This window comes from Lepidochelys olivacea (genome assembly GCF_965140295.1).
Source record: "Lepidochelys olivacea isolate rLepOli2 genome assembly, chromosome: 7".
NCBI classification, from domain to species: domain Eukaryota; kingdom Metazoa; phylum Chordata; order Testudines; family Cheloniidae; genus Lepidochelys; species Lepidochelys olivacea.
Genome location: NC_140417.1, coordinates 15,823,587 through 15,850,338, shown reverse-complemented (window position 1 = coordinate 15,850,338; position 26,752 = coordinate 15,823,587). Strand labels below are relative to the sequence as shown.

General features: G+C 40.0%; 1 protein-coding gene across 1 annotated transcript in view; it reads right to left on the bottom strand.

Moving 5' to 3' along the window:
- Window positions 1-769: 769 nt before the first annotated feature.
- The window catches only part of ITPR1 (inositol 1,4,5-trisphosphate receptor type 1), a 258,732-nt gene continuing 232,749 nt past the window's right edge, over window positions 770-26,752 (bottom strand). The window contains exons 57-61 of the mRNA XM_084635131.1: window positions 25,186-25,328; window positions 21,796-21,961; window positions 20,679-20,839; window positions 9,734-9,895; window positions 770-2,127 (exon numbers count right to left, since the gene is read on the bottom strand). Of these exons, the coding sequence (XP_084491257.1) occupies window positions 2,041-2,127; window positions 9,734-9,895; window positions 20,679-20,839; window positions 21,796-21,961; window positions 25,186-25,328 (719 nt within the window). The 3' untranslated portion in view covers window positions 770-2,040. The remainder of the gene's footprint in view (window positions 2,128-9,733; window positions 9,896-20,678; window positions 20,840-21,795; window positions 21,962-25,185; window positions 25,329-26,752) is intronic.

The window sequence follows — 26,752 nt, the reverse complement described above, 5'->3', positions numbered from 1 at the left end:
CAAGAAAATAGTTTTAGTATGACAGTGTTAATTCGGGGGGGGAGGAGGGGGGCGGAGAAGGGAGAACGACGGGCAGAAAGTAAAACAAAGCTGTTGGCATACTTGAGAAATTAAAAAAATTCAAGTTATAAAAATATTTCTGGTTACAGTGGTATTAATCAGGATTCCCCCCCACCCCGTTCATTGCAAATTATCTGACATTTCATTCTGATCTTGAGCAGTGGTTCCTACCCTTTGCAGACAATTGTACCTTTTTACCACATTAAGAACCTATTAACTGTACCACAGCTAGTTTCTGCTGCCTCCCAGTCAAGTGTGTGCACTCTGATCTGTAGTGATCGCTCTTGAGAGCGCAGTGCGTGGGTCTGGAGTGTGTTTTAAGCTCTGTTGCAGGTTTCAGCTTGCACGGGGTGGGCAGAACAATTGGTGGGACATCGGCTCCCTATCCTTGCTCTGATGAAGAGCCTCTGAGCTAAGGTATCGATCATAAAAGCTTGAGAACCATCCCTAGAGAGATTTATAGAACACTGTAGTTTCCACTGTCAAAGGTCAATTATTTGCTCTGTTAATAAAAGATCACCCCCTCAATGGCTCATTTCAGCATTCTAAGAAAATCCTTGCCTTTTAAAGTATTCTAGCTACTCAGTCATGTGGTTTTCAAGTAGAGGAAGGTTAGCCTAATAAAAGGAACATGGATTAGGACAGCAGGTAAAACTAATACAATTTCATGGGAAGGGAACAAACTAACAGCAGTCTGTCAACTGTACAGTATTATTCTGCATCATTTATTTAAATACTTCTGTTTATGCATTTACAAACTTTCGTAGCTCTCCATCCATAACTCTGCTGGGTTTTTTTAGACACTATTGCAGAGTAATTTTAGCTACTGTAAAATGAGGTCCATGTACAAAACTAGGTGACAGATATAAAAAAAGAGGTTCCTTTCATATTTTTCATACCAGGAACAAAAGTGACCAAATGGAGGGAAAACACAAACTCAACCCCAAAGAAGAGTCTCTTTCATAAGTACTACCTACGTCAGTGCTCAACTACAAGTCCTAAAATAGGATAGTTCATACTTTAATGGTGCAATGCATGTCTGTTAAAACTCCTGGCTGGGAATGTGCATCTCTAATGAACAAACAAAAGAAGAAAAGGCTACATGGGGAATGTTAAGTTCAGAAACCATCTAAATGGTATGGCACAAAACTCTAAGAAATTACACTGATTTACTAGCAGTGTATTTTCATCCCAAACTTAATTTTGCATAAAAAGTTCCCTTTAAGAAATCTGTTGAATTCTTCAAAAACTAACATTTGAGCTTCTGTGGTCTCCTATATTTAAGAAATAATCATTTGAAACACACCTCAATCTGGAGGCTTCCAAAGAATATTTAAGAACCAAATTTTCTTTTTTTTAAATGTATACCAATTTAACAGCTCAGATTCCCAATGTTAACCCTAGGAGGAAGAGGCAGCCAGATATGGCATTTCAGGATATTTACACGCATGGTACAAAAATGCCCAGGGGTATGAAACACCAGGAACACAGTTTGGCAGCACCCTCATTTACACCTGTAATTTTGAACTATTTATTACATTGTACTAACACACCAGATTCAAAGATGTGTACTCCCTTTAGGATGTTTAGGAGTTACCAGTATATTGTGATTGCATATTTAATATTGCACAATTGTATAAAAACATAAATACTAGCTATTCTAGTTTTTAAATACAAAATACAAGTCACATACTTTTTAGTCAATCCTTTTCAAGTGCAATTCAAGGGGTCTCTATGGTCCTTCCAATAAAAGGCAATTTTCATACTTTTGGCACAAGTATAACCCCCAATCACATGCCAACAAGATCTAATTACAATACATATGCCCAGATTTTTATAGTAGCAGTCATATACATACATATAAAAACAGGGTATTTACAAATGAACTAATCATACATAGAAGCAGCCTTAGTGGTTGAATCTGAACTCTTGTTTAGCGTTATTCATGTTGTTTTGAGAGGGATATGCGACCCTTTTGATTTATGCTGGTTGCTGTGGGTTCACATTCACGGGAGGAGGATGTCCTAGGAGACCAATACGCTGTTTCTGCTTCCTCTGTTCTGTCATCTGGAAAATTAAAAAGTTTGCTCATTAGACCGAGACACTTCCTGTACGTCAGCTCACAGAATGAACCATCGCTGTATTTGTGGTTAGGTTTTATTCTGAAACCCACTTTCTACAAATAATGCACTTCCGGCTGCTAAACATGAATAGATTAAAAAGGTCAATCATATCCCCTGTTTTGTGAACCCAGCAGGGATATCTGTGAACCTGCTCATGTGACTAAGTATTCAGAGATGACGGATGCTGTTTTGCAAAAAACTGTTCTGTGAAGGCCACATTACTGGCATGAAATTAACCTAGATGATAGCTTTCAAAAACTTCCTGTGTTGATAATTCTCTGTAGACTTCCCACTATTTCCACAACTTATTTGGGGAAAGTAGGGGTACTGTGTGTTGGGAGACTTCATCTCAGTCTGAAAATATCAACTGTTTGTAGAAATTCACTCTTGGGTCACAAGAATGCAAACATTCCTCCTGATTTGCCAAAGCTGAGATAGGAGGCAATAATGCAAAATAAGGGACACAGGAGCAAAACTACATATTTTTCCACAAAACATTTTCTGTAACCTCAGTCCCAAAATTCTGGATGTTTGCCAATAATAATTTACATCAAATGTAATACCACCACCAAATTTGAGAGGGAAGAAGGTATACGAGCTAAAGAGAGTGACACTCCTAATAGAGAAGCATATCCTTTCATTATTGTGATCCAGAGCACAGCAAAGCAGCCATCATCGATGTTTCTTTGCGTTCAACCCTTCCCAACACCTTGTTAGAAATCTGCTAAGGTCTGAAAGCCTGAGACAACCAACACACCAGTTTAATCAGTAACACTGGCATTTCTGTGGTCCCCATCATCCTAGTATATGAGCATTTCATGAACATTAATGAATTTGTCCTCACATCACCCCTGAAGAAGGTAAGTATCTCCATTCTACAGAAACTGACGCAGAAGGAGATATAGGGTGTGTTTACACTGCAATTAAAAACCCACAGCTCGCTGTGTCGGCTGACTTGGGCTTGCAGGATTCGGGTTCAGGCCGAACATCTACACTGCAATTACACAGACCCCTTGGCCTGAGCCCTGCGAGCCTGAGTCAGCTGACACAGGCCAGCCGTCGATTTTTATTGCAGTGTAGACATACTCATAGGGCCTGATTTTCATAGGGTCTGAAGAGTAGGCCTGAAGTGACTGACCCGAAGTCACGCAGGAAATCTTTGGCAGGGAGTAGAACTCAGGCTCCCTAACTCCAGCCTAACACCAAATGATTCTTCCTTGGATAACATGGGTACTGTTCAGCCTCCATCACATTACCATCACAATGGCTGCAAATTCCAAGACTTACATAAAAGTGCTGAGACCCAACCTTCTTACTGCTCATCCCCCATGGCATTACTTGGTCAACACACAAAAGGACCACAATCTTGTTCCATTTTTATTTCTTCTTCCCCTGGACTGAGCATACTGAGACTTAATAAAAATAAATGGAGCCAGGCTACCATGCATCTGTCAAGATACTTAGAGTTTTTTAATCAATACTCCTTCCTGTTCTGTTTTAGGAGTTACTTTAATATAATAAACATTTACACTGAATAGCAAGTTGTAAGAAACCAGTCTCTAGATATTGTTCCCACTCTACCAAAATTTAGCATCCAAACCAGATACAGCTTATACAATAATTTTTCATTAAAAAGTTGAGCTACAATGTGAATTTCCACCATTTTTCATATCATATGAATTGTTATTGGCCCTTGTTTTGGCTTGGAATTCATTTGAACCAAATAGTGCTTTTTCTATCATGTCTATATTCATGCAGGTTACTAATCTGTGTAATTGTTCGTTTTTGGGACATTTCACTCCAAATACTGACTAATATAATTGATAGGGACAGTAAATCAATGCCAAGATAACAGATAGCCTGTTTGCATTTTCAGCTCTCTACCAGTAAACACACTTGAGCAGATTTACATAAAATCTATACGTTGAGAGACCGAATAAATTCTCCCTTTCTAAGGTCAGGCATTGAATAATTAAAGTATGGAGTTTGCCACGGCAAGATGACTCAACCAGACTGGACTGCCGTGAACAATCTTCAGAATTATCCTTTTGCTACTACCTTTCATTAGAGGACTGAAAAGCATTTTAAACACCATTAATTAATCTAATCACCTCTATGATGTACATATCTGTAAATATGCTCCTTTAACCAATAGGTAAAGGTCACAATCTAACTTTCATAGAAGGAGACTTTTTCAAATGGAGCTGAATCAGGTTGTGTCTTTCTCAAAGTCACACCAAAGGAGTGGAGCAGCACTCAGGTCCTAGCTCAGTTCCCCTACTCTAACCCTTAGATTTCCTAATGCTATATGGGGTTTGAAGTGTGTGTTATTTTTTAAAATATAATTAACTACTTAATACAAACAGAGAAAACCTATTTGTAGGTTTTATTTCCATTATTCTATTATTTCCACTGGACAAATTAATAAAACATATGCTTTCAGAGGGGACAAGGTTGTGAGTAGCAATTGGATTCAAACAATTAGATATGAAGGAGGCACGCAAAATGGTAGAAGAATGAGGGAAGGACAGTAGTTAAACAGAATGCTAAATTTTGATACAAGTTTAGTTAACAGGAGGAATTAATTTTTTTTTAAGGAAAGCATAAGCTGACTAAATGCAAGTTGAAAACAAAATGAAACCTAGATGCAGAATCACATTGTTCTAGTATGGCGTTTGGAAGCGTCAAAGACCCCATGGAGCAATTTTTGTCTTGATCTGGAGAGTGAGTTACTTAACTGGAGAGGGAGTTACTTTTGTAACTTGTTGCTTTAATGCCTTTTGCAAGTGCTTCATACTCATTTACAGTAATGAATTAAAAATGGTCAGATTTTCAATAGTTCATGGTGCATTTTTATTTTATTTCAAAGGCATTTTCAAAGTGGACACTCAGAATTTCAGTTTTAAATGACACTTACAATCCCCAGAAACTTGTAGGATCAGCCAGATCACAAAGCAAACAAATGAAAGATTTGCCCTTTATTTGATTCAGAACAATCCCTGAGCTAGCTCCTCTTCCTGGAGACAGTTCTTCCTAATATGATGGAGAGATGTACTAGTTTTGTCTCATAATTGGAGCATCCTGCAACTTAAGCAGGGTTATCTCAGTGACAGTACTTAGGGGAATTCCTAAGAGCTATCACATTAATGAAGCTGGTTTCCTCTTCTGCCTTTGCAGTGAAGTAGCTATCTATTTTCACAAAGAACAAGGGAAGGTTCTTTGTGCTTGGGCAGTAGAAAGTTGCAAGCTTTAGAAATAAATACATCTGGGGCATGATCCAAGGCCTGATTGAAATTGATGGAAAGAATCCCATTGACTGCAGTGGATATGAGTCAGACCCTCTAACAGGAAGACCTACGTCACATGTTTAAGATAACTGTTTCCAGGCAAAGTGGCATGACAGTGACCCAATGAGTATATTAAGGCATAGATAAGAGAGGATTTGGTTTGGAGAGAAACATTATGGAAAGTAGCAAAATTCTGGAGCTCCAGACAAGATAACTGCAGTTATAGAAAGAAAAGGAGTACCAGTGGCACCTTAGAGACTAACCAATTTATTTGACCATAAGCTTTTGTGAGCTACAGCTCACTTCATCGGATGTTATTTACAGAAGTTATTTATGAGGGCTTCTGCAGTGCCATAAGAACTGGTGAAAAACTAAGCAACTCAGTCAAGTCAAAGTGTGGCATAAGACCAGGGGGCACGGAATCACCATCACTTTTCATCATGTTCTGAAACTGGACACTAAATGTCAGACGAGTGGGAGGGCTGGAGATTGGATGATCTAGAGTTAAATTTGTAAACCTATGCAGATGATGTTGTGCAACTGGCAGACACATTTGAACGGATAATATTCTTTGCTACCTTGAAAAACTGTTGCAGTCAACTTGGACTTACAATAAATACTCGTATGAAAAAGTGATTGCATCTTGGAAAAGGGATAATAGATGAAGTTTCGATAGAACAAGTAGAATCTTATGTGTATCTAGGAAGTCTGATCAGTGCCAATGGTTCCATCAAGCACGAGGTTAAAAGGAGATGTGACTTAGCCACAAAATTATTGACTGATGAAAATATATATTTGGCACAAAGTGAAAATTGATTAGATTACTGTACTACAAGTATTACTGTATGGTAATACTGTGACAAAGCGGGGCTGTTCTTAATGTTTCCTCTGAATATTGTGGGGGTGCCTCAGTTTCCCCTATCCAGTTCTTAAGTATCTAGGTGGTAGGATAAGGGTGTATGATCGTTGCAGAGCCCTAAAGGGCAGGTGTGTGCAGGGGTCTGGACACAGAGAATGGCCAACACCCTGTTTCCTGGCAACTGATGACCTGGCCCTTCCCCTCTGCAAGGTGAGAGCTAAAGGGTTGAAGACAAAGAGATCAGGTGACCTCCTGGCCCAGGAAAGGGACAAAGCCCAGAGGAGGAGGGGCTGGAGAGAGTTTCAGTTTGGGGCTGACTGGGGACATGGAGTGAAGTGCACATGTGGTTGTCTAGCTAACTGCCCCCCAAAATGGACCCGGCTGAGGGGTCCTGTTCTCTGCACCTACAAGCTCTGTTTTAGACCATGTTCCTGTCATCTAATAAACCTTCTGTTTTACTGGCTGGCTGAGAGTCATGTCTGACTGCGAAGTTGGGGTGCAGGACCCTCTGGCTTCCCCAGGAGCCTGCCTGGGCGGACTCGCTGTGGGAAGCGCACAGAAGGGCAGAGGCTGCTGAATGCTCCGAGGTCAGACCCAGGAAGGTGGAAGTTGTGTGAGCTGTCTCCTTAAGACAGTCTGCTCACAGAAAGGAGACTTCCCCCGAGTCCTGACTGGCTTCGTAGGGAGCAGTTCCAGAGCATTGCCCGGGGACTCCGTGACAAATACATTCAAAAGCAACTGGCAGTCTGGATTTGGCCCAGGTCCACCTATTGACTACCCCTGCATTAACCTGACTGATTCTCACCATCAGAAGAGCAGAGCACGTAGTGGAAAAAAAGGACAGTGAGCATCTCAGCCAATATTCTCTTGCAAAGACTAACTACTTTATCAATAAAAAGAAAAGGAGTACTTGTGGCACCTTAGAGACTAACCAATTTATCTGAGCATAAGCTTTCGTGAGCTACACGAAAGCTTATGCTCAGATAAATTGGTTAGTCTCTAAGGTGCCACAAGTACTCCTTTTCTTTTTGAGAATACAGACTAACATGGCTGTTACTCTGAAACCTACTTTATCAATGTAAATTTCCTATCCAGAAAATGCACTCCTGAGAGTAGATTCCTTGGCTGGGTTTTCCTATCCTGCTTGCACAGTGTACTGTTCTGAAACTGCAAAGCAAGCGTATAATAAAATAGTTCAGTTAAAAACCAGCAACATTTTAATTCACTTCATACTCTGTGCTCAGTTACACATATTTTTCCTAGCCAGCCTGCTGGCAAGATTATGTCCCATGCACCATAAAACCTTCAGCTGTAACTCTAACAGCAGTACATGGAGACCTGAACAACAGGAATTTTGCCAGTTAGGAAGCATGGTGCAAATTATAGATTTGTGCCAGACAGGTAGTATTTGTCTTTAGTGAACTATTATCTCCTGACAGATAACAGTCTGTTTCTACTATAGATTAAGTTTGGATTGTAATAGTGGCTACCTGCAGCATGGTGCATCTCATTTAATTCAAAGTGGAACTAATCCCAGTTTAAAATGGGAATTACAATAATAGAAACACCCCTAGGAAGAGGCTCAGTGGCAACAACCAATCAGTTTAGAGAAAGTTGTCAACCATTTTACAGTAGGAAAAATCAAACGTTGAAGAGATAATGAGCCAAATTCAGTGACTACTTGTGGCCTGTACAACTCCATCAACTGCTCTGGGATTCCATGATGTGCAAGTTAGCAAAGAATTTTACCCAATGCCTACATCTATAAACTCAATTAATTAAGGTGTTGGTGTGTTCTTCTGGTTCAGGTTATTGTTCAAAGCTGCATAACTAGTAATTTTGTGCTATATAAAATTTCAGACAAGCCACAGCATTTCTCCCTTTATCTTCAGTTGGACACTTCAAGCACAAAATGGAAAAGGGTTTTGGCACTTGAGCTTTCTTGGGGAGGCCCATCTCTGAGATGAATATGGTCCAAAAGAACCTGCCCCAAGCTGCTTCCGCTGTTAATAGCAAATAGTAAAGAAGCACCTACGATTGAACCGTATTGATCTCCTGACAGCAGTGGCTCCAGGTGGTATCCCCACAAAACATGGATTTTTGCCAAGTGGGCCAAGATTTCCCATTTGTAGGCCGACAGGAAGTATTGTGTAAAAAGGGAAGAGACATGGTCTAAATAACTATTTAAAGGGTTCTTTGAGGGTCTGTGTCCATTTAAACAGAGGAAAATGGGAACAGAGAACCAAGAACTGTGTTGCTTGGGACACTCCTTCAGTTTTTCTTCACAGGGATGTTGCTGTTGAAAACTGAATAAAAGCAATTTCAGGGCAATATTCGCCGGTACAGGGTAAATTACCAGACTCCCTTTTTGGATGCCTGTGGTTAAGTGCTGGAGCTGCCTTCTTTGCTGTCACACATGTATGGATGATGTAGCCACAAGTACCTCGAGTATGTAACAATAAGAGAGTGGTCACTAGGTTGCATAAGAGTTTGCGCATATTTCTGCATATTCTGGGATTTAGCAGTGTACAGACTTCCAGCAAAACACACACATACGAAGACCAGAATACAATAAAATTCACTAGAGTAAAAATTTCATGAAGGGTAACTTTTTATACAACTTGCATTTCACCTTGGGATGTCATCCATAATAAAATATTCATAGTTTGCCAGGCCACACAGTCACAGGAAAGAGATTTCTAAAAGAAATCTATCCTTAAATGTTTAAGAACCATTGCAATAACTATGTAAAGGAAGGATCTAGAACAAAAGTTAATGTTCAAATCCTTGAGTTCTCACTCTAATGTTATTGTCAATTAGAAGTCAGTGTATTACAACCAAGTCTGCTGAGTAACATTGACCCATAACTGAAGTTGCAGTTGGTAATCTTTACTATACAAGGCAATAGGCAGTGTCATACAAGATATTTTCATGATTTAGGGGGATTACTCTATACTCTCAGGATAAGAAATCATTATATACACAGCTCACAATAGGAATTTGATTTGGTTTTTAGAACAAGTTTTACTTTTTAAAAGATGGGTAAATTGGAAAATGTTCAGTTCTGTTAGAACTGGACAGTTCGGTTGGCTGTATGACTGGAATTTGGATTGGAGATTCTTCTAAACTTGTGAATTTGTTGTGGCAGCAGTGAACAAGGAGTTCTGCACATTGTTTGTATAGTCAGTTAAATTGTAAACATCCAATTCCCAATACAGATCAATCCAGATTTTACAAAACTCTTTAATCCAAAATGCCTTTCTATCCCCAGCTTTACAGCAAGTGATTGCAAATTCCCCTAATTTTCCAAATGTTCGGGGAGGTTCCAGTACTCTCCATCCAATTGAAGTTTATCAGTAGCTAATCCCCCTCACTGCAACTGTGTTTTGCTAGAACTTCCTTACCTGATCTTTAAGCTCTGACAGCTGGCCAGAGAGGTTGGTTACCAGCTTCATGGTAGATTCTAGCTTTTCCTGCAAGTTCCTGAGTTCATTCTGTTCTCCTTCAGAATCGCTGCTTACAAGGGACATGGCGCGCATCCTAGGGAACCAATCAAGGTTTCTTTCCTGGAATTCAGACACAAGGACATGATTATTGCTAGACAAGGACAAAACTGTGCGTGTGGCTGTGTGCGCGCAAATCTTCAGCACACGACGATATTATTCAGTCACAAGCTCTCAATAGTTCAAACTTTCAGTTTTATTTGCACCCTGTTGGGAGATTTCTAGAACTGCCTCACCACAGAATTTCATCACTGGAGAGACAGGACAGCACTGCAGAGTAAGAGGGATAAAGGTTTTGTAGCCTACGTTTCTCCTTTCCTGCCAATGTACTCCTTCAGCCTTAAGAACAGGTATATTCCACCATAACATACGAGTCCTCTACTACGAACTGGCCATAGTTAATACTTGAAGATGCATTAACCAGTGTTAGAAATCAGCAGTCAGAATTCTGGAGCCTACTGCCATCCAGCCTCCTATCCACAGATATACAGGGGTTCTTCCTTGAACTGCTATAGCTGAGATCTAAATTGGCTGCTTAATCCAAACCTGCTTCACAAGGGAAAAAATAAAGAATTTAAATAGTGCTTTGCAAAGACATCCATAGCAATCCCGTTGGCTTCCTTATTGCTACAGTCTCCCATTTTGAGACACACCTTTTCAAAGCACATAGTCAAGATGAACATGCTAGATGTGCCCTTGAACAGACATGTTTGAGAATTAGGGCTGTGGAAAATTTTGTCAAAACTATTTATTTGACAGGAAAAAAATTACTTATCACAAAGTGCTTGCTTTCTGGAGAAATTTTTTTCTAGTGAAAACACCCAAATACTGCCCCAGCTGAAAATCAAAAAATGTTGGTTGAAATTTTTTGCGGTATAAGCAATTACTCTAGTTGCAATGGGGGTGTAATTTGATAATTAGGGAACAGGGAAGTGGTCTGCGGGATCACAAATAGGTAGAAAAACCGATCCAAGAGACACACACAGGATGAGAGAGTTGCCAACTCTCACGATTTTATCAAAAGTCTTGTGATATTTGGTGGTTTTCTTAAAGCCCCAACTCCTGGAGACAAGTAAACAGCACAAGAATTTCAGGTTTCATTCACCAAAATAATAATAATAATAATAATAAAAAAAATCTCTAGCCCTCATAGTTGTGGAGAAGGCCTGAAAACGTGACCTCCAGGCATCCTAATCGATCACTCAGAAAACAGGCAGCAAATAAAAAGAATCCAAAATATATCATTTTTGGAAGATATCTTGAGTTTGGGGGATATGGCATTTTAACAACTTGGGGTTGACGGTACTGGTATTATGGTGGTTCAGAGCTGCCACTGGCCTGCTGGGTGACCTTGGGCAAGTCACATCACCTCTGTGCCTCAGTTTCCCCTCAACGGTAAAAGGGGATAATGCTATTGATTCCATTTGTACAGTGTTTTGAGATCTGTGGAGAAGAGCACTCTATACGAGCTGGGTACTGTTAGTAATTATTATGAAAAAGTTTAAAAATCTCTGCTAAGGGTTAACAGGCTGTGTAGGAATTTTGTTTATGGAGGTATTTTTACCACAAGACGGTATGTACCGCATGTTGCCAATCAATTTTAGATAGCTTAATCACTTCACTGCTGCTTCATTATACACGGCTTGTATGTCTGGCCAACACTCAAAGTTTATCTGGTAACATCCAGCTGTAACTGAACCGAAATGCCCAGTCAAATAACAAGTCTGGCTGAAGGGGTGGGCAGGTATCAAGCAGGGAAGGATTAAAGGGACAAAATAATGCAGTAAAGCACAGTGATTGCAAGTTGGATGGGCCCCCTTTACTTACAACCCCCGCCCCCCAAACACCTTTTTTTTAACCCAATATAATTGCCTAGACCCCTTTACTAAAATAAAGAGCTAAAGGCATAATAGTCAATATGTGTACACACATACACAGTTCTAACCTCCTCCATTCCACCTGAAGAGAAAACAAACAGTTAGTTTAATTTTGTTTTTAAAAACACAACCAGCACCACAAAAAGAAGCAAGGGAAAAAGGACAGTTTCATCTAGAATTTTGTCCCAATTTTTTTTTCTGTGAAACAAACACACTAAAACCTTAAAACTAAGATGATGAAAAATGAATCAAAAACGAAAAGGGGAATGTTTAAAGGTCATTTGCTGGCAAGCCTGCTGGGTCTGTAAGTTCTGCAGTCTACCTCTGTGTCATGGATCCCAAAGCCTGCGCGTCTCCCAGGAGGATCCCGTTCGCACAGAAAAATTCTATTCAAGGTTGAAGAAAAGGTTTATCGTGATGATCTAGTTTCTGTTGAACTTTAAGCAAAGCACCAAGGTCTCTTTAAAGACATAGCCGTACATCTTTTGGTCACAAGCTTTGGTATTTTTTTTGAATACACTAAGTGAGCCATAAACTTGAAGCTCCACTCCTAATCTGTTTTCCTGCCTCCACCCCCCCCCCCACTAGTTACTACTGGCATCCTGCATACCAATGTTGTTATGTACTGTCTGCTGTGGTCCTCCTACAAGCCGAAGCAGCACGATCCTGGCTGTGCAGTCAGCTCCCTCTTCCCGTCACAGTAGCAGCTTCCTCTGTTTAAACAGACGAACTGACTAAAGCCACTGACGGAAGTTGGCTAACCACAGTGCTGGGTTTCGGATTAGCTCTTTTCTAGGTAAAGTTGGAAAAGTCCCTGTAAAGCAAATATCATTACAATCTCAGACATGGGGGCGATGTTGACCAGCCTCTTAAAATGTCCATGCTTGGAAATGTAAAAAAAAAAAAAAAAAAAAAAAAAAAAAGAGGAAACCGTCGTGCATGATGCAGATGTGATGCATTCTGAGAAGGGGTTGCTTTTCCCTGCTTCCACTGAAAGTCTGTTCTAAGAAAGGTTTCTAATGCAACCTCAGTTAAAAACATGTCCAGTGGTTAAAATGGGCAGAAAGAAGGTACCCTTTGATAAATTACAGATGGACTAACCATGTTCCTCAAGAATCACATTTTCAAAAGCAAGCACGATATAGAGGCACAAATCTGGGTTCTAACCTCAGCTCTGCCACTGAAGTGCCATGTGGCCTTGGGTGAAGTCATTACTACTATGCTGGGCCTCTGTTTACTCATCTGAATATTGAAAATGAAAAGCATGAAAATGAAAATCATGATGCCTAGGGGTTTTTTTGAGGCGAGATGAATGAAAGAGAATCCCACTGGTTTCTTTCTCCACCTCACATCAAGCTAACTTTTCCTTCAGTAATGGGCTAGATACAACTCTCTCCACTTGGAGTTCACATTCCTCCCCTTTTTGAAAAGGCAGACAATGTGCCCCCACTTCCTCACACTTAGCCTGTCTGTGAAAACAGACTAGTGGTTTTAAAAACCTAACTTTTCATTGTTCCTGTAGGTTTGTAATTAGTTACCTTTTCCATTCACATGAAGAAAGCAACTAGAGATAACTCAATATATGGACACCATTTCCAGAGGCAGAGTAAGACAGCATTTGAATATAAAATAATGACCACTGCTGTATCTTCTAAACAGTCCAAAGGCTGACAATTGTTGTCACAGGTGAGAGAATTTCGTTACAGACAAACACTACGCAGTGTTAATAATCATGATGAAGGGCTGCTGTAGGATTACCCAAAGAAGGTTCCCTTGTTCCTTCAGAAATTACAGCACCACCCTTTCCGTCCACCTAGTTCTAGTTGTTTCATTGTAAATTATTTAAGTAAACCGGGACACGTTATATCATGAACAGCTGGGCTGGATGGAAGACTTAATTGGTCGAAGAGTGTGCGAACAGTTGCCCTTGGATGATCACGTTAGAACAATAATCATCAATGTGCTAATAGTAACGAAACCCACCTAGTTCTTGTGAAATGTACCCAGTGAGAGAGATCAGCCGGTCTCTGAAGTGATGCTGGGTCAAGTGGGATATGGTCATTTTGTGGACTGGAGGAAGTGGTACTGGTGACTCAGCAGGTTGCTCTCTAGCCTCAGATTTAGGCTGGTAGGAAGAGCACTGCAAATAGTAGGCCACATCCTCAGCTGGTGTGCATCCCCAGCAGAGGACCTACCCCAACAGACTTGGAACCAGTGCCTCAGCAGAGCATTAGGTACTGTGCTGCCAAATTTGTACATGGGATACAAACCAGATATGGTCATTAAAATCCATGGCACTATTCCCAACAAGAGGGATGTTAGTCCTGGAGTTCAACAAATTCCAAATCAAGTAGCTTATTTTTCTTACCTAAATTCTCCCACCGGTTTCAAATTCAAAACAATGTTATTCTTCCCCACTTCCTCCTGAGCTACTGTTCAAACACTCACTGTTAAAGAGCTGCTGTCAACTTTCCCTGAGGTGGCTGCATTTCAGCACTAGAATATGTTGCTCCTGTATAGAACACACACCCAGTCTGAAAAGTGCTTTGGGGTCCATCAGTATTTAGGGTACTATAAAAAAACGTAACCCTTTACATTGACTTGAATTTAGGTTTCCGCCCCCCCCATTCCCCTCACACCTCTTTTCCTGTCAAAAAATGGGCATGTATTTGGCAGAGGTGAAGCCCAGGGTTTATTGTTTGAGATGTTAAAGCGTGGCAATCTCAAATGCCTCCAACAGGCTGATTCTTGCAGGGGCAATGATTGCTGAGCCCTTCTATAAAAAAATAATAATAATAAAAAAATAGGATGAGAGAGTGAAAGAGGAAGCAGAGAGGAATAAAAAGGACCCACACCTGGAGAGTGAGTGGGGTGGAGGGAGAATATTGGGAGAAAATAAAACTCACACTGACATCTTTGTTCTGCTAAACAAAATGATCGGTAAAGGGAAGAGGATCATAGTTGTATTTCCCCTTGACTAGGATTGCTTTGGAGATGTTCTATAATATAACACAGAGCTGTAAGGAAGGCTCCCTTCTTCTAATTACCACCCCTATTCCTCTTTTGTGTTCCCTCCAACAAAGAAGCAGAATCACTGCAAAACCTATCCCTGTTGAAACCCAGGCCTAAATGATCGACCACACAAAGCAGAAAAAAAATCAGTTGGGATAAGCCAAGTGCTGGCAAAACAAGCCAACCTGTAGTTCCATCAGAAGCACTCTGAAGGGCACATACTGTTTTTATCTCCTAGAGGGCAGGATGTATTAGTCTTCTGTGGGGATGATTAGGCCGAGCAATTGCTTCCCTCCATAGCAGTTGCTGATGTGCACCCAAGCTCTTAAATTAATGATGGAACAAACAGCTTAACTAGCTAAATCCAAAGCTCAAGACCAGTGTGCTTGCAACACACTGTTTACAGCAGCCAGTGGCCTTCTGCCAAACATATCTTTTATCTCCTAACTTCCACGGCTATTAGTTATTATCTAACAATGTAATTACATTAGCTAACTCTCTAAAGCATCTTGGGATACGTTTTGCATGGAAGACTCCACCACAAAACTAATTCAAATGCCAGCCTTCCTTTTGTGACTGGACATTAAATTGCTACTGTAACACTTAGCCAAACTGAGGCTCAGAACTCTCAAGTTATAGGTGAACAATTGCATCTGCATAATCTGCATGGGCAGCTTCCCCAATTCTGTGCACAAATAGCTAGTTAGATGTTAGACTGGCCGTTTCTATATACAGTTATGTTGATTGTGCAACTGCATTATCTCCAGGTAGAAATAATGTATGAGCACAGTTTTAAAAGTAATATTAGTTGTTGGGTTTCAGAAAGGTAATTTCAGTCACTCAAAAATGCAGGATTTAGGGAGTCAAATTCTAAATATGCTGGTCATGATTCACCAGTATATTATCTAATTTTTCTTTTTTGCTCGTGTTACTTCATTGTCCCAGTGAAACACTGGGGTAATGCAGTGGTGACACAAGCCCATTATTGTGTAGTCACAAGATTGGTTTGATTCTGACTACCCACCTCTACCACTGTCTCCCCTGAAGCGTATACCCTGTTCCTCAGCCCACTTTGGATATGTCTACACTTCAAGGTGGGGGTGGAATTCCCAGCTGGGAACAAATATCCGCGCTAGTTCTGATCAAGCTAGTGTGCGAATAGGAAAGTGGAACCTTAGCAGCATGACCAACAGGAGGGGCTAGCTGCCGAAGTGCAGGTTTAGCATCTCAGACGGGTACATACTTGGGGTGGTTAGCCCCTCCTGCTGCTGTCAGTACACTATTTTTAGCATGCTGGCTCGATCACTTCTATTTGTGAATGGCTTACTTCTGGATGGACAGGGCACCGTACAAGGAGTCAAGAGTCCTGGTTCTATCCCTGGTCGTTCCACTGACCTGCTCTGTGATCTTGGTTCAGTTCAGTTGAATTATGCATCCTTCTGTCAAGGAGGTGATAATGAAACCTACTTTTCTTGGTACAGTGCTTTGACATCTATGGATGGAAAATGCTATTCAAGTGATAAGCATTATTTAGGGAAGCTTTGTAGGCAAAATACTCAAACGGAGGCCCTTTAAAAAAAAAGGGCATCTGTGTGTACATAGCACTCTCTTTCTCTCTCTCTTTCTCACACACACACACTTGTTCACAGTAATCAAATATGTATTTGAAGGGTTATATGCGTAAGTTCATTTGTGCATGGAAAAAGAGAGCAAAGGAATACACCAAATATTTGCACATATAAGTGACAGTGCACTAAAGTTGCACAAAGTGGTTTGTGCGCACACAAATGAAGACAGTAAAAATGAAAAGTGAAAATTTGGCTCTACATACCTCAAACTCCAGAGCAAGGCAAATTTGTACAGACTAGTTATAAATGCCTGCAAACAGCAGTTTGTGACAGATGTTGACTGACACACAAAAAAGATAGCTATACTAATGGGGCTAGTATTAATGAGACTGCTAGAGTAACTAGAGGCAAAAGCAACAACCAAATTCTCAAGGCTAAGAGAATGGGTAGATAAGACAATCTGTAAGGAGTTGCACCAAGTCTGTATTAGTCATTTGGGTGTGGAATGGATGCCAGTGTCTGGCCAATATGAGAAGTGGACACTCCCTTACCCCATCCCTATTATTCAGACATCACCTGATCTTCCTTGATGACTATAAAGCAATACAGTGAGTGAACTAAGTCTTAGTTCCAGGGAAACACAAGGAGCACTGGACTATTTGCCTTGTTGCACAATTAGCATACTTTCCGGATAAAAATGCTTTTGAAGAGTCAATGATCTAACTTAAAAGTCTATCTTTAACAAACATCTGCAGTGATTTAGCCAGATGCACAGAAGTTAGATCTTTGGGAGCAGCGGGGGTGGAGTAGGGCTTATAACAGCTTACAATTCATGTCCATTTGGAGCACTGCTAACCTTTTTCTCATTGTTTTATGGTAATTTCTGCACTATTAAATATTTATCCTTAAAACAATTCAAGAATGCACTCACAAGGCGGTCTGTTCCATACCACGTTTCCTTCATTGTGTGCTGACTCCTGAAGTCTATAACAAGCCTTTACTTAGGTAAAACTCGTCACCTTCAGCGCTCACATAACGACTTCAGGGAACCAGATGATTTATTTATACATCAAAGAGAACAAGCAATTCCATTTTCCAGTTTGTACTTCTCTGGCAGCTTCTATCCGAGGATCTCAAAATGCTTTATAACCATTACGCTGGATCTCACAACCCCATTGCTGAGGTAGAGGATCATTTTTCCCATTTTACAGATGAGCAAACAGACAGTGAGCTCACACAAGAAGTTTACACCAACGATGGGCCTGGAACCCAGGACTCCTAACACATAATCCCGATTTTTAGCTACCAGACCAATCAAACTACCACACAGAATCATAGCATATGGATGAACAGCTCAGAACTCCAGCACCACTTTTTCTAAACCTGGGCATTAACAAATAATGGAAAAAGACCTATCTTGGAGATTTGAACAACCTTATGAAAGCAATTAGAGACTAAAGTTAAAAAAATATTGCAATGAACCGAACTTCATAATCCATCAACTCACTGGGTTTGATTAAAAATTAATATGGTACATCTGATATATATTTGTGCAGGGCTGTTTATATTCTAAATCCTTTTAAGTCTTTGGTTTTCTAAGTATAACTGCTGACTTTTTTCTCCACATTGCGTAGTAAATGAATTAGTCTTTACACATGAAACTATGTAGTACTACATCTATTCAGTGTGCTTTATAGATTTGTTCTCAATTAGGATGGGATTTTTTTTTTTTTTTTTTGGTTAAACACTGGTTCAAATTCCTGCAGGCTACAAGAGAGGTTATAGAACCAAGATTTAACTCCTTGGTATCACGTACAGTGTGTAGCATCAAAATTGCCATTCACACCGAGATTATTTTTAGTTAAGAACACATCAAGAGATGAGATCATCCTTAAAAGAACTAAGTTGTCTGAATATACAGTAACTGGCATAAAGTTCATGATGCTTAAATGCACTCACTATATGTTAAAGCCAACCAGCATCAGACTTGACTGAAAAGTTGGTAGCATATATAATTCCAAGGTAGTAGATTCACAACAGTATTTGTAATGTCCTGTGCACACCTCTAGTGCTGAAGAAATAAACATACTAAATTGCAGGTGCAAAATTTAACTCTTGCTGAAAGACAAAAACTCAAGAACTGTCCAAGCTATTCTGTTGGGACTCAGGGCAGGAGAGTGAAACATCTTTGAGGTAGATTAGCATCTGTAGTCTCAATATATTTTTGAGCATATCCCTGCTTTCTCTTCAAGCTAATATAGCTGAGTACATATTGCTATTGCACATTGATACTACATTGAAACCTATGGAAATAAAAGTACCCAGTTTGTGTCACTAGCAAAGATGTTAGAGTTCCACCTTCAGTCTGTTTACATTGGGGGGGGACGACCCTATAAATCTGTCAGTGAAATTAGCAGAGACTTCTGAAGAGCTTGTGCCTGCTGCAGACATTGAGCAATCTCAGATTGTCACCCGCTCCCAATACAAACGACAAAAATAAATCAGCCTCTCCAACAGGATCAATTGAAACCTTGGAATCAGTGGCATGTTGCAAAGGCTTCCCCCATTGCCACTCCTAAATTTGTTTCTGTGATGATGAAAACAAAGAAGTTTGGTGTTAAACAAAACATGCACCCCCCCAGTCATTCCTACACACACCTCAACTATCTCTTACTGAAATATTTAAATAAGACTGAGGCAGCAATACATTCAGAGAGTTCCACTTTTCTTTTTTTCAGGGGGGAGAGGGAAGCAGCAGGGAAAGAGGACAAGGGAAGCTCTCTTGCTTCTGGGTTATCAAACTGAACTTCACCACAACTGCCTTATTGCCACTACTGGTTGAGTTTAGTAAGTTTTGATTTAAAAAGCAGTGATTAAACAGCAAATCCTAGGCTTCTAAAACGGTCCAGCTACTCCCAAACTGTACCTACAACTGCTTCCTGAGGTGTGCAGATTCCACGCACATGTCAGTGCAGTATGTTGAAAACAAATCGCTGCCACCATTTTGACAACTGGAGCTTAAACGCTGGAATTTTGCCAAATGACCCGTGCAGCTTCTCAGCAACTGGTGCGATCAGATGTAAGGACTTTTTAATAATGTTAACAACCCCTAAACAATATTAACACACTCCTTTATGACCAGAAAAATTAAAAGGAACACTATCTTAAAGTACTAGACATTGTAGTAAGCTAAATGAAGGGAACAATATATTCAAGGCAGCCTTCTGACAGCTGCAGTGATGTGCTCTGCTGTCTCACTGTGCTAATCCTCTATCAGGTGATTGCTCACAAGATTTCTTTAAGCCCTCATTACCGAGACAGAAATCCAGAAGTAGCACGTAGACTTCAGTGACCCCGAAGCAACACATACCATCTCAGAGAGACCTTGGTGGGATTTCTATTTAAAGGCATATTGTACATTTTCAGAAAAAGGACTGTAAAAATAAATGAGACCACAGGTCACACGGCACTGTCTATCCACAAAAATAATTCATGAAGGTGAAGACAAGTAAAGAAATATAACTAACTGTACTCTTAGAAATCTGCAAGAGCTCTTGCTAACCAGTTAAGAGCAGGGAGACAAATCAGTAATTAGAATTTAGAGGCAGAGGGCACAGTTCCAGGGGCTCTGAACCTGCAGTTTGGCAAAGACAAGGCATTTAATTTGCTCATCTAAAGGCTTTGCAAATGAGCGGACATTAATATTGGTTTATTACTTTAATAACTAAATTCAGAAGACAACAAGTCTTAGAGGTCAGTTCAGGATACTTTACTATGAGACAGGTTTTACATGCATGTTACATTACAGACAGTTCTCCCAACCTGAGGTGAAAATGTTCTTTTAAACTATGGTACATTAATTTTCAAAACAGAATGGTCTTCCCTTCAACCTAGGCAACTGGTCTAAACCACAGAGACGAGGTAGACTTTACTATTTACATCTATCCACTTGGCCCTCATGTGAATATTTTAGAGGCTTAGAAACCAGAGGTATAAAGATGCAAACTATTCTGTAACTACTGCACTGCAGTTCACACACATCCAGAAATCCAGAAGCCTTGCTGCCTGCACAATTTTAGTACTAACTATCAATTTACCACACATGGATTGAAACCTGCAATGAGATGCAGTCAGTAGTCCATTCAGCAAAACCTTTATCTGGACTTAATCCTCTTACAAAAATCTCTATCTTTATCTTATGCTTCAGGTATATTCTCTGGTTAAGGGGACATTTCCAGAAGTTACAATACTGCATTACGGTAGTCTGTTTTGGTAAGATAAGTCTTCTGTTCCTCAAATTCTTACACGAATATGCAGAATATATATATTTACTAAACAAATATAGACTATATAAATTAACCTGATTTGGGGAAAGTGCTTCAAGCTCACCTTGATCATTTCTGCCACGTAACTTTCTGGTCCAGTATACTCTGTCGAATCTTTTACTTTTACTAAGACGATAAAGCACAAGTAATGCCACATATTGTGCTCTTCTTTAATATGCTCTTCAAACGTGACTGTCTTATTATCAAACTTGTCTCTTTCCAAACCTAAAAGAGAGATCGCACATCCCTATTAGTGTCTAGCAACTCTTGTATAACGTGAGTTCTGAGTAGAAACAAACACACAGTTTGGGGCATTTATGCATTAACAATTAAATATATTCTTGAATAAACAGTGTCACAGGGATTAACTCCCTAGAAAGGGCATTATATGGGAAAACAATGCTCACAGGACTTGTACCACTTCTATTTATTACACAGACTAGAAAAAAGTCATGGTGAAGCTGGCTAGCTATGATATGCAATGAACAGTTTTTGCTACATCTCATTAAAATAGCCTCTTTTTGAAATAAAGTTATGCAAAGCACAGCATCTAATTTGCAACAAACTTCTAAGTGATACTTGTACGTCACTATATACGTTTATGTAACTTATGTATTGCCATGTAATTTAACCACTGTGGCCCCACAGCCTCAATAGTTTAACTTTTCACTTCAGTGCATTCAAAACCAGGTGCTTTACAGAAACCATCCAGCATCTTTGGAAACATGATCCATTTTAGTTTATTTAATGCTCCAACATAAAACTGTTGTCTAAAACACAGGTGAAACATGGAACAAGCCAGATGAAGTAAACTTAAGAAGAGTGGTATATAAACAGCCTACTCCTATTCCTAATCCCTTTTCCTTATGCCAAGTTCCTCAAACTCTCCAAGCAATATAAAGTCTCCTCCCAATAGCAAAGACAACACAGAAGATGCTCTCAAACAGGAGTCTCTACTTTAAGAAGAGATAATGATGAGCTCTTAGCAGATCCTGAAAAGAGGAAGTAGGTGTAGTAGCTGAGAATGACAGGTAGTTGAAGAATGCTGTGTAGGGTCTACCAACACTGTAGGATTCCTGTTTCCCAAAGCCTTATAACTTCCTGGGGAAGCTAGCCTGCAGCTACCTTTGGGTTAGGATGGATCAGCTGCTAGCTCTAAAGCAAACACTTCAAATGCTTACCACAAATAAAGCAAGTTGTTTTTAAAATTTCTTCTTTCTTCTGCTTTTCACTCCTTAGATCAGCAAAAGTGTCAATGATAACACCAAAAATCAGATTAAGGACAATAATGATCACCATGAAGAAGAACAGGAGATCGTATATCACTCTAGCAGCAAAGAGTGGTTCCTGCAAGACAAATATTTTAAAAAGTTAACCCTGACACTTACCATGACTGTTCTCTCTTTCAGAACACCACTCTGTGAAGTCTTCCAATGATTAAATTTAATATTTTAAATTCTCTATTATCATAAAACAAAAATCCTAAATTACTAACAAGAAAAACATCAAACTAGTCAGTGATAGGATACAATCTCCCAGGGATCAGTTCTCCCCTACCTGTTATCTGCAAGTCTCTTTTCCCTCTTTGTTATCTACCCTATACTCATTGAAGTCTTGCCATTTATTTCTTCTATTCCTGATCACCTCGACATTCCTTTGAGAGGTTGTTTTCATTATACATACTAGTAACCACATATATTCTCTTAATTAGCTAAAGCAAGAAACAAAGTTTTGTTAGGCTCCCCAGTGCCTGTTTTACTACTGATGAAGAATAAAATGTTCAAAAGCATCTAAGGGTAAGTCTATACTGTGATAAAAAAAAACGAAGGCACAGAGTCTCAGAGGCGGGTCTCCCCTGGCAGCGGGGTCCTGGAGCCCAGGTACTAGCCCAAGCCTGCATGACTGCACCACAATTTGATAGCCTCGCAGCCCCAGCCTGAGGTAGCTGACCTGGGACAGACATGGCCATGACACAGGTCTTTTGTTGTAGGGCAGATGTACTCTATGGGTTTGTCTACAAGGGGACACTCAGGGAAGTTAACCCAAAGGCACAGATTTAAAGTGGGTTAGTTAAACCGCATTAAAACCTGGTGTGGTTGCTCTGATTCAGAATTGAAGTGGCCTTAATTCAGCTAAGTTTAATTCACTTGGAATTTAATTAAGCTAACCTGAACTCTGACACCACCTAATAAAGAACTCAAAGATGACCCCGCACCACAGGTTACCCAGGAATTTAAGGGTATCATCAAATCCTTCCCCAAGCAACTCCAAGAAAAACTCTGCAACCTCATCCCTTCTACATGCTTCCCAAGATACACAAACAGGGGAACCCAGGCAGCCCGTTGTATCTGGCTCCCACACTCTTACTGAAGGAATATTCATGGAAATCATCCTCATACCACTCAGCACACCAAGGACCATCAGCTTCCTCCAGGACACAACCAACTTCCTCCACCTATTCTGCAACATTAACAACCTCCCTCAGAACACCGTCCTTGCCACCATAGATGTCACTTTCCTCTGTACCAATATCCTCACAATGACAACATCACTGCCTGCCTCAGATATCTACAAGACATGGACAACAGTCAACTATCCACCCGTAACATATTGCCAAACTCATCTATTTCATCCTCACCCGTAACAGTTTTACATTCAACAACAAGCACTTTATCCAAATCATGGGAACATCCATGGGTACTAGGCTGGTTCCTCAGTATGCCAACCTCTTCATGGGCCACCTTGAGGAAGAATTTCTGGACAAATGCACCACAAAAATCAATAATATACCTGAGATACATTAATGATATTTTCATTCTCTGGACAGATGATAAACTCCTTCACAGATTTCCACCACAACTTCAACAACCATCACCTCTTCTAGCCTTCAAACAGACGCCTATCTCACATTTTAAAAACATAAGAACGGCTATACTGGGTTAGACCAAAGGTTCACCTAGCCCAATATCCTGTCTTCGGACAGTGACCAATGCCAGGTGCTTCAGAGGGAATGAAGAGAACAGGTAATCATCAAGTGATCCATCCGCTGTCGCCCATTCCCAGCGTCTGGCAAACGGAGGCTAGGGACACCATCCCTGCACATCCTGGCTAATAGCCATTGATGGACCTATTCTCCATGAACTTATCTAGTTCTTTTTTGAACCCTGCTATAGTCTTGGACTTCACAACATCCTCTGGCAGAGAGTTCCACAGGTTGACTGTGTTATCTGAAGAAATACTTCCTTTTGTTTGTTTTAAACCTGCTGTCCATTAATTTCATTTGGAGACCCCTAGTTCTTGTGTTAAATAACACTTCCTTTTTTATTTTTTCCACACCAGTCATGATTTTATAGACATCTGTCATATCCCCCCTCAGTCGTCTCTTTTCCAAGCTGAAAAGTTCCAGTCTTATTAATCTCTCCTCACATGGAAGTTGTTCCATACCCCTAATATTTTTGTTGCCCTTTTCTGTACCTTTTCCAGTTCCAATATATATTTTTAGAGATGGGGCGACCAGATCTGCATGCAGTACTTGAGATGTGGGCATATCATGGATTTAGAGAGAGGGAATATGATATTTTCTGTTTTATTATCTGTCCCTTTCTTAATGATTCTCAACATTATGTTAGCTTTTTTGACTGCTGCTGCACATTGAAATGATGTTTTCAGAGAATTATCCATAAAACTAAAACTATATATATAGTTAAGATTATGTTTCCCAATGTGCATTACTTTGCATTTATCAACAATGAATTTCATCTGCCATTTTCTTGATCTGTCTCACAGTTTTGTGAGATCCCTTTGTAACTCTTCACACACTGCTTTGGACTTAACTATCTTGAATAATTTTGTATCATCTTCAGTTCTGATTGGACTTTCTGTGCCCTGTGTTGATTGGCTCTTTCTGTAAGGGCAGGAGAGGGAAAGCATTAGCCTTGGAGCTCCCCTGCCTCTTCTACCTTCTTTTCTTTCTGCTCTGTCCCATAGAATCATAGAAGATTAGGGTTGGAAGAGACCTCAGGCGGTCATCTAGTCCAACCCCCTGCTCAAAGCAGGACAAACCTGCAACTAAATCACCCCATACAATCATAGAAGATGATTCTCCACCCTTTTCTTTCAATTTAGCTAACAGCCCCCCCGCAAAACAACCATGGAACTAACATAACTTTTGCTGCCATCACACTGTTCACTCTGGTTGTGGGTTCCACATTTTCCTCCTGAATCTGTCTTGTCTATTGAAATTGTAAGCTCTTCGGGGAAGGAACTTTCTGCTACTCTATGTTTGTACTGCCCCTAGACAATGGGGCTCCATTTTTGGTTGGTCTTTAGGCACTACCCTAAAGTATGATTAATCATCATCATCATCATCATCATAATGCAGATCAAATAGGTGGAAGCTCATTTCAGATGTGCCATTGCTTGACTTACTGGTTATGGCAGAGATTTAACCATATTAAAATGGAAAGGAACTGGGATCCCCTCTATTTAGTAACATATGCATAATATGTTTAAAACATTCTCTTCACTAAAACTAGATCTCCCTTTTCCTCCCCCATGCCGTGTTAATTTACCTCTTTGGATGGTTTCCTGAGCACATCTCCTACTCCACCCCCACTCCTGAGCCCATGACTCAGTACAGTAACAATGCACATCAGCAATGTCTCGCACGTATGCTCTTTATCCTCTTCCTCAATTTCTTCTTTAGATATCAGCTCTATTAACATAGGAAGCAAAGACAGGTTTAAAAGGCAAGAAGATGTGGTTTAAATAATTCTCTTCATTCTTTGAATGGTCTCTTGTTGGGAATTTTCTTCTCTCCCTTTAAAAACAATCATATGACTCTAACGATGTGTATCTAATAAACCATGTAGATCACCACAGCAGCGCTTGTTAGCTAAGAACAGAACAGCTGTTTGGCTGGTCTCCATTGTTGGCTCAGTTGTGTCTCTTCTCTTCCCACCACCAAAAATTCTGTTTCTAGTTTCGTGCTGAGTTGGCTAAATTCTCTTTCCTGTTCTGTTACCATGCACAACTTTAGCTTACCAGATACCTGTTTATATAGAATCAGGGCTTTTTGACTGTTTTGAGGGCAAAGTGTTTGTTCATATGGATCTCCTGGTATCTGACAGAGGAATGATTGGACAGGTCTTGAGCTATGCTCTGAAAGGAGAGCTTTGTCTCTTGCACTTCAAATGGCTACGGTGCCATTGACAACTATGGAAATCATATTTTACTTGAAAGGAACAGATGTCTTTTCCCACCAACTTTTACCAGTTTAGCTATAACTTCAGAGTTTGCTCTTTGCATTCCTAATTCATGCATTTTGATTCTGGAAGCTCCAGAACTAATTACGAGTATTCTGCAAAAATAGACTATTAAAAAAAACTCTCCGTGTCTTTCCTCTGATAATAAAAATGCATGTGCATTTATTGCAATATTAAACGTTAAAGATGGGTCTGAATCAAAATGTTGTGTTCAGACATCTCCAAACATTAGGGAGGTGATCAGAGATTTGTGCATCACATCCATCTCTGGCTGTAGACAAGCATTGACATAAATAGATATCAGCCTGACCTCTGACATTATCACGTTTCCTGTGTCTTTTTGCAAATAAAGTATGTGAAGACCACCAAAATCCTCCCCTGCCTCCTACAGCCAGGAAAGGATGGAAGGAACTGTTTTTGTATCTGTGCCATTGCTCAATTTATCATAGGGCACACTGGTGCAAACAGACATTTCCTCTTTAGAAGATGGGCTCTTGGCCATCATTGACCTTTGAAACATAAATACTTTATTTGAATGAAAAATACCAACATTGTATCTCCCAGTCAACACCATTAATCTCCGCAAGGAAGTAAATGTAACATGTAGGAAATAAGACAAAATATTTCACTATTCAACTTAAGGCTGATCATTGTACTACACACATTTGGACAAACATACTGCTATATTTCATGCCCAACATATTTATTTTTTCTTGTTTTTTTTTTTAAACCCATTTCATGTGTTTATTCTGTTTATTATTTCTTAATACTCCAGAACAATATTAAAAACTGATTCCTTCACTAATTAGTTAGAATACTGTCATCACCAACGCATTTATATTTGACTGCATCTTTCCACAATAACATTGGAAGA